Source organism: Microtus ochrogaster, assembly GCF_000317375.1.
Source record: "Microtus ochrogaster isolate Prairie Vole_2 chromosome 6 unlocalized genomic scaffold, MicOch1.0 chr6_random_2, whole genome shotgun sequence".
Classification (NCBI taxonomy): Eukaryota; Metazoa; Chordata; class Mammalia; order Rodentia; family Cricetidae; genus Microtus; species Microtus ochrogaster.
The window spans coordinates 7,845,624-7,859,199 of NW_004949095.1; the positions used below are offsets into that span (position 1 = coordinate 7,845,624).

General features: G+C 42.2%; 1 protein-coding gene across 1 annotated transcript in view; it reads right to left on the minus strand.

The window, feature by feature from the left end:
- Positions 1-13,576, minus strand: part of Pappa2 (pappalysin 2) — a 246,201-nt gene that overhangs the window by 44,550 nt on the left and 188,075 nt on the right. The window contains exons 17-19 of the mRNA XM_005363933.2: positions 8,170-8,338; positions 6,587-6,722; positions 5,075-5,184 (exon numbers count right to left, since the gene is read on the minus strand). Coding sequence (XP_005363990.1) covers positions 5,075-5,184; positions 6,587-6,722; positions 8,170-8,338 — 415 coding nt within the window. The remainder of the gene's footprint in view (positions 1-5,074; positions 5,185-6,586; positions 6,723-8,169; positions 8,339-13,576) is intronic.

Here is a 13,576-nt window from a genome sequence, read left to right on the forward strand (position 1 = left end):
AAGAACAAGAACAAGAACAAGAACAAGAACAAGAAGATTGCTTAGACATTTTCTTCACTTGACTTCTTGACAACTGTGGAATTTTGGATATGTTATCGAGCAATGCCTATGTATAAGTAAAGTAGAGATAATAAAGTATTTCTAAGCTTATTAATTTGTGATGAGATTCAGATTATATAGAGAAAACATATTTATATACATAATTACACATATATAGTTACATATATATATATATATATATATAACCTGAATCATATATATGTATATATATTTGTGTGTATAGTAATAGTAATAGTAGTGATGGTAGTAGTGGACATACACAGGAGTTTGGAAACAAGGTATTATTCAAATATAAGCTATCACTCTTGTTACAAAGAATGAAGTCATTTGAAGCAGGATTTAGAAGGATATCATTTAGTTCTTCACTTTGTGGTATCATTGGATGCAAAATGATTTGAAATATGATAGACAACAGAGATTTTCATTACAGAGATGAGAATTATTTATCAAACAATTGAACTATACTCAAAATAGGTGTTCTTGAACTTCTAATATTTATGCTGCAATTATTTGTTTTCCACAGCATCATGATGCCCATCTCAAGATTTCCGTTACTGCATCTGTGTCCAAGAACACTGTGATGGGACACATATCCCCTAATCATAAAGAGCAGAAAAGTGTCACAACAGATGATAAGGAGTGGGCACAAGCAAATGAAGCTTTCTTGCTTGGCAACTGATTGAGAAAGACTATTAGGGACCAATCAGTTTAAACTGTCTTCATATGGTTCTCCTCTGATTCTGAGATAACCCATGGAGATGTCAATGATCATCATTTACTTGAAGAATTAGAAACCCAGAACAATGAGCAGATTGTCTGAGACCATTGTTCTGGTGACTAGCAGAATTCAGGTGAGTGAGTTCAGCTTTACGAGAAACAAAAACATTTTCAGGTCTGGACAGCTCAGCAGTTAAGAATGTTTTCTGATCTTACAGAGAACCAGCACTCAGTTCCAAGCACCCACACCTGACAGATCACAACCACACAAAAGTCTAGTTCCAGGGGACCCAATGTTGTCCTCCAGGCCCTGTATGCACTCTTACACACCTAGCATACATATATACACATGAATGCAAATCAAATCTTTAAAAACTATATTTTTAATGCCTAGACTGCAGGTTTCACTGTTGCTTAAATATCACATATAAATAACTTGTGTACTGATGGAGGTGGGTCTTGTATCTTATCTATTGCTTTCATTGGTTAACTAATAAAGAAAACTGCTTGGCCTGATAGGACAGAAAATTAGGTAGACGGAGTAGACAGAACAGAATACTGGGAGAAAGAAGCTGAGTCAGGCAGTCACCATGATTCTCCTACTCCAGACAGACACAGGTTAAGATCTTCCCTGGTAAGCCACCTTGTGGGCTACACAGATTATTAGAAATGGGGTAGATCAATATGTAAGAGCTAGCCAATACATAAAAACAGAGAAGTCGACCAATGGAATCGAATAGAAGACCCTGACTTTAACCCACAAACCTATGAACACCTGATTTTCGATAAAGGAGCTAAAAGTATACAATGGAAAAAAGGGAGCATATTCAACAAATTGTGCTGGCAAAACTGGATGTCAATATGTAGAAGAATGAAAATAGATCCATATCTATCACCATGCACAAAACTCAAGTCCAAATGGATTAAAGAGCTCAATATCAGTCTGAACACACTGAACCTGATAGAAGAGAAAGTGGGAAGTACTCTACAACACATGGGCACAGGAGACCACTTCCTACGTATAACCCCAGCAGCACAGACATTAAGGGCCTCATTGAATAAATGGGACCTCCTGAGACTGAGAAGCTTCTGTAAAGCAAAGGACACTGTCACTAAGATAAAAAGGCAACCCACTTACTGGGAGATCTTCACTAACCCCGCAACTGACAAAGGTCTGATCTCCAAAATATATAAAGAACTCAAGAAATTAGACCGTAAAAGGCTAATCAACCCATTATAAAATGGGGCATTGAGCTAAACAGAGAATTCTCAACGGAAGAACTTCAAATGGCCAAAAGACACTTAAGGTCATGCTCAACTTCCTTAGCGATCAGGGAAATGCAAATCAAGACAACTTTAAGATACCATCTCACACCTGTCAGAATGGCTAAAATGAAAAACACCAATGATAGCCTATGCTGGAGAGGGTGTGGAGAAAGGGGTACACTCATCCATTGCTGGTGGGAATGCAAACTCGTGCAACCACTTTGGAAAGCAGTGTGGCGGTTCCTCAGGAAATTCGGGATCAACCTACCCCTGGACCCAGCAATACCACTCTTGGGAATATACCCAAGAGAGGCCCTATCATACAACAAAAGGATATGCTCAACTATGTTCATAGCAGCATTGTTTGTAATAGCCAGAACCTGGAAACAACCTAGATGCCCTTCAATGGAAGAATGGATGAAGAAAGTATGGAATATATACATATTAGAGTATTACTCAGCAGTAAAAAACAAGGAATTCTTGAAGTTTGCGTACAAATGGATGAAAATAGAAAACACTATCCTGAGTGTGGTAAGCCAGACCCAAAAAGAGGAACATGGGATGTACTCACTCATATTTGGTTTCTAGCCATAAATAAAGGACAGTGAGCTTATAATTCACGATCCTAGAGAAGCTAATTTGAAGGTGAATCCAAAGACAAACATATAGGCATCCTCCTGAATATTAACCTTCATCAGGCGATGAAAGGAGACAGAGACCCACATTGGAGCACCGGACAGAAATCTCAAGGTCCAAATCAGGAGCAGAAGGAGGGGGAGCATGAGCAAGGAACTCAGGACCGCGAGGGGTACACCCACACACTGAGACAATGGGGATGGTCTTTCGGGAATTCACCAAGACCAGCTAGCCTGGGTCTGAAAAAGCATGGGATAAAACCGGACTTACATAGCGGACAATGAGGACTACTGAGAACTCAAGAACAATGGCAATGGGTTTTTGATCCTACTGCACATACTGGCTTTGTGGGAGCCTAGGCAGTTTGAATGCTCAACTTACTAAACCGGGATGGAGGTGGGCAGTCCTTGGACTTCCCACAGGTCAGGGAACCCTGATTGCTCTTCAAGCTGATGAGGGAAGGGGACTTGATCGGGGGAGGGGGAGGGAAATGGGAGGCAGTGGCGGGGAGGAGGCAGAAATCCTTAATAAATAAATAAATTTAAAATAAAAATAAAAAAAGAAGCTGCTCATATTTGGCTTGTGTGCGGAGAAAATATTTGTTTCTCAACTAGAAAGTGGTATTCTAACAATTCTTTACTCAATGCTCTTAAGATGCTTAAGAGCACCAGATACTGAACAGGGCATCAGGCACCCAAACATGGACAAAATGCATTAGGACCTCTCTAAGTAAGTAATGGCCCCCCTAAAGGACAGAGGAGGAAAGGGATGCTTCATCAAGAGAGAGCAGATGGTTCTCTACTCTGGAATGAGTTTGTCTCTGTAATAGTTTTCCTGGTTGTCTTCTGGAAGACAATGACACCAAACAGTTGCTGCCTCTCAAGCATTCCCAAAGAACTTCTGCCATAAACCAAACCATTCCTCACTCTGCATTATACAGTGTTTCTGAATGCCAAATCAGCATCTTTCACAAGAAAACAAAATCAAAACCAAGTAGCAATCTACTAATTAACAGTAAATATCACATTTGGGGCTCAAGCCAGTGAGGAAAAGAAAAAACTTAAGAAAAATTTATGGCCTGGTGGTGGGGTACACCTTTAATCCCAGCACTTGGGAAGCAGAGGCAGGTGGATCTCTGTGAGTTCAAAGACAACCTGGTCAATAGTGTGAGTTCCAGGGCAGGCTCCAAAGCCACACAGAGAAACTCTGTCTCCAAAAATCAAAACAACAACAACAACAAACAATAAAACCCCCAAAGCAAAAAAAAAAACAAAACAAAAACAATTTATGAACAAAATGTATAGATTCAGAACACACGCCTTAGCAAACTTTCAGCAAGTGGCTTTCAAGGATTTAATTGAAGATTCTAAAGCAGGCATATCCCATTCCACCTTTATTCTGAGAAACTACAACTCATAGCAAAATATTTGCCAATTTAGTCCAGACTTTTGTTTTCATTTCTTTTGTTCATTTTCACAAATAGCAACCGAACACTTAGCATTTCCTAGATACCACTTTGAGAAACTAGATATTAAACAATGGACTAAAGAGATATTACCTCTCAGTTTATTTCAATTGCAGAAATATGTATACAAAATTCTAATGGGGATGTTATGTGGAGGACCTATGTCCTGGGAGCTACAATGCTTAAAACTAGGAGGAATGTACAACTTAAGGCTCAGAGGACAGTGGCCATGAAGATGGTGAAGCTTTTATTCTGTTGACATTAGTCTCAAGTGTGGTAGGTTCTTGGGAGGAAAAACAGTTTGGAAGAGGCTCTGAGAGAGGAGGACAGTCATCCCTCAACACAGACACTAAGACATGAGCAGTAAGAGAAAGACACTGTCTAGCCTTCTGGAAGGCTGTGATGTCAGGGAGGACCAGTTTTCAAGTGTGAGAGAGAGCAAATGGGGTTCCCAGAGAAGAGGTCAAAGGTAGAACAGATTTTGCTGATGACTATGAAAAGGACCCAGGGGAAAGATTTCAGGGTTTAGAAAAAAGGGGGAGAGGGGAAACTGGATCCATTTCTCATCCTGTCTGCTACCCGCCTTCTCTCCAAGTGTAGATTTACTTGGACCTTTTCTAATATAGTCTTCCTCCTTCCTCCTCTTACCATTGTATGTCCCCCAGTTTATCCTCACGTTTTCTGTCGTTTTCATTATTCACTTTCTTCCTCATTGCTTCCTCTGAGCCTTATTTCTAGCTTCCCTTTTAAATGGATTCCCCCCCCCGTCACTTTTCTTCCTTTCTTATCTCATAGTTTGTCCTTGATTATGGGAATCATTCGCAGGGATGTTTGATAGCAGGATATTTGGAGAACATCTAATGTTCTGCCAGTTGAGTCTTGGTTGGCAGCCTCTGCACTCACAATGCACAAAACTGACCCTTCCCTCACCTGGACTTTGACAGGTTCCATCCAGTGCTCCAAAGTGTCAGTAGTCACGTTCTCCGGCAGCAGCACAGGATCACTAGGGGGGATGACGCATGATGGAGAACACACTGCACCTGAAGGAATGGAAGTGTATAGCCGAGCCATGGACCTCCCAGACCACACTCGTTTTCAGTGCTTGCTTAGTCTACATGAAAGAAGTCTATACTATCGATTATAACATCATAGTAGTTATAAGCAGGGCTGACTTCAGCCCCTGGTGTACTTGTAGGGGACTGTTACATAAGGTCATAAAGAGCCAGTGTGACAAACTAGCTCTCTCCTTTCTCCATGTGCCACCTCCTCTGCCTGGTCCACTATATTCTTTCCTCAGGAACTGATACATCTCTGAGTCATCCAACAATTAAAAGATTGATTTCTGGTTTAGCAGATTGCCACATCCCCAAATCAGAGCTCCAGCTAGTCAAACTCTGTATTGAGTGACAGATGCCTTGTAAGTATATTTAATATCATTCTGATCTCCCAATGGCTTATATTGATAGCTCCTGTTACCTTGTAGCTTCAATACAAGGAGGAAACGGTGCAGAGGTTATTATATTACCCCAGGGCTTATCCTATTCTGCCAGTTGGCATGCTGAAGATCATTACATACACAACCAAGAAACTTATTTGAGTAAGGGAGGAAACAGCCAAAAGAAGAAGCAGAGACTTTGGTCTCTCAAAGAAAAATCTTGTTCTGTTTGCTTACATGGCAGATCCAAATGCCTCTTCCTCAAAACCTACTCAAATGAAACTCATTTCTTTCCTACAATGTAAGTAGTCTCTAACTTCCTTTTTATTTCTTATTGTCTGTGTCTTTAGGTAAACAATACATTATTTTTAGGAGCCAACATATATGTATAATAAAATAGATAAAAATCAGAAGTTTTGAGGGTGAGAATCTGCTTATGAAACACCACTGCGTAGACATCTGAGATCCCTGATAATCCAGCTTTTTGTGTACTATGATCAACAGAAGACATTAAAATACAAATAATACTTAGAACACAGTGAAGAATCAATTCAGAAATGACTGGGTTTCCAATTAATTCATATTACGCACATTTATATCACACGGGTTAGACTCTCCCAAGAAATTTTCAGGTCTATGTAATTCAGAATTTAGATACAATCTTATAAGGTTTCACATTACAAATCTTTTCTGTGATGTGTAGGGCCAGTTTAGACAAAGTTGGCTCAACCGTACTCCAAGTGGCTCTGGCCCCAAACAACTTAACTGCAATTACTTAAGTACTTGCCCACAGGCTATGGAACCCAGTCCTGTGTAGAGAAAGACTGAGGAAAGACGTGAGTGGTGCCACCTCAAGTAATCCTGCCCACACCAACAGGTAATATAGGAGCCCAGCACCATGGGGTGGGATGCAGCTGATCATTCCTTTCAGGGCTACAGATCCAGCCGCAGCTACATGCTTAGTCTCAAAGCAAAGTAGGCAACATGAGCAGATGTCCTGTGCTTACCGATCCCATATCCCTGTCCACACTTGTATTCCACAGAATTCAGCTCGGAAGGGGGTGGCGGGCATTCCCCTTGCAGGTTTTCACACAACTGAAATTCCTGGGTCCACAGCCCCTCTTTAGTGCAGAGGATGGGAGTCTAGAACATCAACGATAAGAAACACCACTATTGTTATTTTGATAATTTCATGGTAAGAAGGGGGAAAGTGGTCTGGTTAGTGACAATATCCTTTAACTCTGGATCTTGGGCTAAACGAGGATTAAAGCAATAAGTTGAGTAAAAAAATGGCAAAAGAAGGAGGAGGAGGAAGAAGAGGAGAAAAGGAAGGACTGGAGGAAAGAATGAAGAACTAACAGTTCAACCCAAGACAATGTCTTGCTGTTGCCACGTGAAGGAATCATGAATAACTTCTCCATTCGTGAAACTTATTACCATTATATTCTCCTTCAGCAATGAGGATACAATAAACTGACCAGAGACGTATATTCTGATCTGTTTTGAGAAAAGTCCCACAGATGCTGTGGCTTTTACCAAGATTTGTACATATTATCACACCAATGTCGCCTGTGGCAAATTCCCAGACGGGTTTTGTATAGTGAAAGCAATTAACAATTTTCCTGAAGGTTTGTTTTTTTTCCTCTCTACTGAAACACACATATTATTGCTGCTTTCACCCTGCTTGAAGTTGTTCCTCTTCTCCACATGTCTGCTGCCTGGTATACCTCTTGGCTCACCGCCCCCCACCAACACCACCAATCAATGTATACTCTACCTGGATGGAACAAAGAGAAAATTAATAGCTATAAACCCCAAGGGGAGAACTAGAGATTTATCAATAACTCTGCCTTTGTCGGGCAAACTCTGTGCTTTCTTAACTAGTCAGTTCACACAGGCATGTCTAATGTCTTCGGATCTCATTTTGTGGTCCATTCCTTTCACATCAGTTCTGCAATATTACATTGAATACTGGACGCTAAGTTCAAGTTACGCCAAGGGAGCAGGGAAGGCCATTGATCTTTGTCTCCAAAGTCTACTTGACTTCCTGTCTCGTGTCTGGAATACTTGAAAAAGTGTCTCCAACAAAGCTTGAGTTTAGTCACACAATCATGATAAGACTGTGGTTTTTAGTTCAGACTTGTGCCAGAATCCTAGGGAGGGGACTAGTCAAACAGCACTTTAATAAGCTTTGCTGAATAATTCATGTTTTTGTTTGGGCTCTGTTCTACTATAAAAGAGGTTCACGACTCCTGCATTCCTATTCATTAGGTCAGTGCACTCATGAGAGTTGACTGCATTGCCAAATCTGCATCCTAGACTGGCATGAAAAGAGCCCTGGTACCCTACTCACTGGTGCCTCTCCTTATCCCAAAGAGAACTGAATTTGGAAGGGAATGCTCCAAAACACCAGTTCTCTTCAGAACTGTCTATGGAATAATATCGGTGCCTCTCATTAGAACCCATCTGCTTAAGGACCTGCCAGCTGCGTTTCTTTCAGCTCACTTCTTCCCAGTATTCATGTCATGGTCATGATCATGGAGAAGAAAGCAGAGTCCCATCATAATGAGGTTCATAGAGTCTTCCTTACCCTTTCCGTTCCCTGGTTGCAGTTGAGCACACACTGACTGTCCAGTTTGAAGCCATCGGTACATTCATACATGCCTTCAAACACAGGAGAAGGAGGTTCGCACACCACTGGGCTGCAGCTCCTCTGTTCCCAGGTTCCATCGTCCAGGCATTGTATCTTCAGGAACTTACTAATGAGACATGAAACCAAACAGCCCATCAGAGAAGACTGGAGCCTCAGAAAGATATGATAAATATTAGCATAGGGGAACAGTGACGTGCTCAGCAGGTAAAGTTGCCAAGCCTGAGTTGAATCCCTGGAATCTACATGCTGGAAGGAGAGAAATGCATTCCAAAGTTGTCCTGTGACCCCCCACACATGCCATGTCATATGAATGGGACCACACATCACACACACACACACACACACACACACACACACACACACACACACACACACACACACACACATTGGAAAGAAAAAAGGGCAGGGCAATTGGTTCTATTTAGCCAAATGTCCCACTGTGGCTCATTAAGCCAAAACTAGTGGTGTTTATGGACTGACAGTGGTGGGAGGTCTTTCACATTTGACTTTCTCCTCCCAGGAGAGCTGATAAATAGCATAGCAACTAGACTGTTGATGGGCACAGTCTCACATCTGAGCTCAGAGAGAGATGCCGTATAGTTAGAGTACAGCAGAGTTGTCAGACACTCAGGACGCATCGAATATAACGTGAAGATCACCTGTTCTGTGGTGATATAGTTATGGAAATTGGTAATGTTCATTGTCATTACCTCTTTGAGGAGAAAGAGTCCAGCAATGTATTTGTCTAGAACAGAGGTCCACCTGACCTTCAAAGGACAGTCTCTCCACTGACATCACTATGGCTGCTTTGTTTGTTTACAAGTTCATTTTTCTTGGAATATGTTCATAGCTTTCATCAGATCTGTGAGCTGATGTGACTCAGTACGGTCCTGGAAGAACCGGCCCTCCATCTCATGTCCAGACATGGCCCCTGAGCAGAGACTGTGCTTGAGAGGGACAGGAACGAAAACACCAGAGTTCTTGGTACTGCCGAGTCCGTTACACTCCCCGCTGACTCATTGCAGCCAGGAGGTGCTTTCCAGTTTGGCTGTTTTCGCATACCTACTTCTGATTCACAAAACTCGCAGTTACAGATAAGCTTGTCATTGAAAATATAAATAATCCTTTGACCACTGGCTCTCTCTACCATGTAGCTGGTGGTTTTAAGCTGCTTGCTTTCTTGTGTGAGTGTGTGTGTGTATGTGTGTGTATGTGTGTGTGTGTGTGTGTGTGCGTGCGTTCAAGTATGTTTTGAGGCAGGGTCTCATGTAATCCAAGCTGGACTCTTAGCATCTGAGGGTGACCCTAAACTAATGGATCCTCTTACCAACATTTCCCAACTGCCTGGGCTTACAGGCTTATGCTACAAGCGCAGAACATTAAAATGATGTTTTCTAGTGTCATGATATCATTTTAACACTTAAGATATGTGCATCATCCCATATATGCTTTTAACCATCATAAAATGCCTTCTCTGTGCTTGTAATGTTCTTCCATTTTCTACCAGAGAAAACATAGACCACCCTGGTATATGCAGAAGTCAGGTTTTTCCACAGGGTTGGAAGTTTGCAGAAGGCACCAGCTGTTTCATTTCTTGTTTTCAATTTTTAGGATGCAGTATTTAGCCTATATTTGGAACTAAGAAAATAAATACTTTATTTTTAAACCACTGATTTGCAATGAACAACATCAGGTACATTGCAAGACTCCTAAACAAACAAATCAATAGACTCATCATAGCTCTAAGAATAAAACTCTGCTTTTATCTCAACTATAGAGAAAGAAGAACATACCGTGATGTTAAGTCCTTTCCCCAGGATCTTACACCACCAGATGCACTTGCTTTCAAACAATTTGAATAACATATTTTTAATACTATCTCCTTAGAAGGCTGTGTTTTGCACAAGGATCTCACCATCATAGGTTAGTGGTGTCAATTGTGAACCTCTATGCTAATGAAAGAGCAGGCTATGTATTATTTAGTACATCCTCCCCACAAAGATGATACTTAAAGATGGCTTCCAAAATTGTTTTCTAGCAAAGGGTTTGAAGCTCATTTTCCTGTAATGAGGCTCCTTTGAAATCTCCCTTAAATTCAGTATTGACTCTTTCTTTACTCTGCAGATTTTAAACTCTCCCGGGGAACTCTTCCGCTTCCACATTTGAGACCCTTCCTATAGCTCTGCTGAACTGACATTTCCCAAATGGAGAGAGCCAGAAACACCACTGATACCAAGAGGGAGGCAAAGCTGTACAACCCTTGCCTGTCAGCATGGTTGCAAAGGAAAACCCTTGCTTGGCCGGGATGATAATATTTTTACTTCATGTGGTATTTTTCTTTTTCTCTGAATTGGTTTGAAATAGTTTAACCATGGAAACAGTCTCCCCTTTCCTTGCCCGGAGTGAGGAATCATTCAAGAATGTCAAGTTCATGCATTTCCTTGCCAGTTTAATAACCTCAGAGGTGAGAGTAGACAGATTAAACTTGCATGGGGAAGAGTGGGTTCGGGTATTTGGGGTTGTACCCACACACTATGACAGGACCTGGGCTGCAAACAGGCAACAGGAAGAGATGAGGACTGATATGTGGTAGCAAGAGAAGAAACACAGTTGAGAGTACAGTCCCTGGACTGGGCAAGCATGAAGGGGAGGCCGGGAGCATCGTCGTTTCCTAGGCAACCGGGGTCCATTCATAACAGTCCTTTCCTACACTTCTCCCAGTTTCATGAGTTCTCCTTCCTTGTGCTTTTTTTTTCCTTTGGAAAGCAGATGATTTTACATAGCTGTGTTAGTTCGTTTTCTCATGGCTGTGAACAAGCACCTGACAGAGAGCAACTAAAAGGAGGAAGATTCTGAGTCCAGCAGAGTATAGTCTGCCATGGCAGAGAAGGTGTAGGCATAGGACCAAGACTGCCCATGGTGCATATATTGCCAAAGATCAGGAAGCCGAGAAAGGGGAATACTGGCTCTCTGCTGACTTTTCCCTTTTCCTCTTTTTATTCATCCTAGTCTCCATCCTGGGGCATGGTGCCATACACATTTGAGGAGCGTCTTTCCTTCAAGCTTTTCCTCAGTTAAATTTCTCTGAAAATACTCAGAGATATATGCAAAGCTGTGCCTCATTAATGCTCTATGTGCTTCTTAATCCAATCAAATAGACCACACAAGTGAACCATTACTGCAGCCATCTCCAGGTTTTCTGTTTGTTTGTTTTTCAGGTCCTGTACCTCTACATCAGATGATACTGTTAAGACCCCACCTTCAGACCACCTCCAAAGCATTCACCAGGTTCCCCGTGGCCCAGTGGTGTGAGATGCTTCGAACTGGTGATCACGCTTACATGTGGATTCACAGTTAATGGCCTGAGTCTTCAGCGTCATGGTATGGAGCTTGTGTGCCATGAGGCCCTTCTGGCTGTTTTGTTACATTCCAAAGACACCATGATTATATCAGAAAATAAGAATTCCTTGGATTAGTTCTAGCTCCATAAAACTTGGCTTCTTTCTAAGGCCTGTCTGAGGGGGGCTGAAACTTAAAACATTCCTCCTAGTCTGCTTTATTCAGTTACTATTGTACCAAAATGATTGTTCTTTCTCCAGCTCCCCAGTCTATGTCAAAACTTTAATCCTCGGTGTGATTACACTAGGAAGGAGGGCATTGGAGGGATAATGAAGGCATAAGATGGCACCCTCATGACGGGACTAGTGCCCTTAGACAAAGGGGCACAAACGCTTCCCTGCCTTGTCTGCATTCTTCCCTATGAGGACACAGCAGAAAGGAGAGCATTTGCACACAGGGAAACCTGCCTTCAGAGAAGACATCTGCCAATTCTGTCATCAAGAACTGCGAGGCATGAATGCCGGTTAGCTGAGACACTCAGTCTATCGTACTGTTACTGCAACCCCCAAGACCACAGCACCTCTGTGACATGATCTGGATCACTGCTTCTGTGTGTCTTCTGACGTGGGGATATCGCATCCTGGCCTCTCACCCTAATAGGATTATTCTGGGGGGGGGGGCGGGTGGAGGCATTACTCCTAATGGTCTGCTTCCTTCAGGCAATGTGTGCAAACCAGGAGCCAAGAAACTCTGAAGTCATGGTAGGAAGGGATTTGCGTTTCAAGGAATGATAGCTGTAAGCACTGAACCAAATCATGCAGACAGGTCCTTGTCAAGACAGGATCCAAGACTTCCTGGAAACCTCCTTCCACTTCTTTCTGTATAACATCCTCTGCTCACATCTATCTCCTCTCTGTAGTATGCCACTGGGTAAAGGAAGGTAAAGGCGTTGTCTTTTATAGGAAACTAACAGTAGTGACCAAGTAGGTGACCTTCCTGATGTCCATAGAGTAAGAGAGTTACCAGCTAAAGACAGAGTAGATTTTGAAGTTTTCAAGCTCTAAGACAACACCCCAACCATTAGACAAATGGGTTTCCAATGAAATTTGTAAAAAAACTTATCACAATCAAGTAAGAGTTCTTTTGAAAACCTAGATTACCTGACTATCTGAACTAAATTTCCTGGAACTGGCTGAGGGCAGTACCTTCCTTCTCTCCCTATTCTCCCTCTTGCTTCCGCTCCCCTCCCCTTTTTTCTGTAGTACTTTGGATCAAACACAGAGCCTTCTGTATGTCAAACACGAACTCTATCATTGAACTAGATCGCTCAGTCTGACTCTGTATTTTAAAATCCTGCCTGTATTTTTTTAAAATACAATGAGGCTGGCAAATGCCTACACTTTCTTCTCCTTCCCATGCTAGTAAAAGTAAGTCATAAATACAAGAAAAGGAGAGGAAGAACATTCACCTAAGAAGCCTGCAGCCCTCCCATCTGGTCTCGGCTGAGCATCCAGCTTTTTGGCAAGGGTTGTTAGCTGGGTGATCTTGCTCTCTATCCCTTACTTTGTAATGACATCATGAGGAGCTGGGGTTAGGCTAAGGTTTGTATTTATTTTCTTTCTAACTTCCCCAGACAAATCACCACAATTTCCAAGTTAAAAGGTACCTTTTCCCAATTTCCAGAGCGTGTGGTACCCACCTACTGTCGAAACCCCAGCTGTGCCTTTTCTCCTTCTTACACTCCTGCCAGAAATAAAGAGCCTGTAATCAAAACTTGGCTGCACGTTTGATTGATGTTGCTCAAGGCACACATGAGTCTACCCCCATTTTTCTTTTTCTTTTTTTTTTTTTTTATTAAGAAAGAAAAAAAAATTTTCCGCCTCCTCCCAGCCTCCCACTCCTCCCACTCTCCCCCCCTAACTCCCCCCCCTCCTAACCTCCCCCCCTCCTCTCCCCCTCCCTCTCGAGTCTGAAGAGCAGTCAGGGTTCCCTGCCCTGTGGAAAG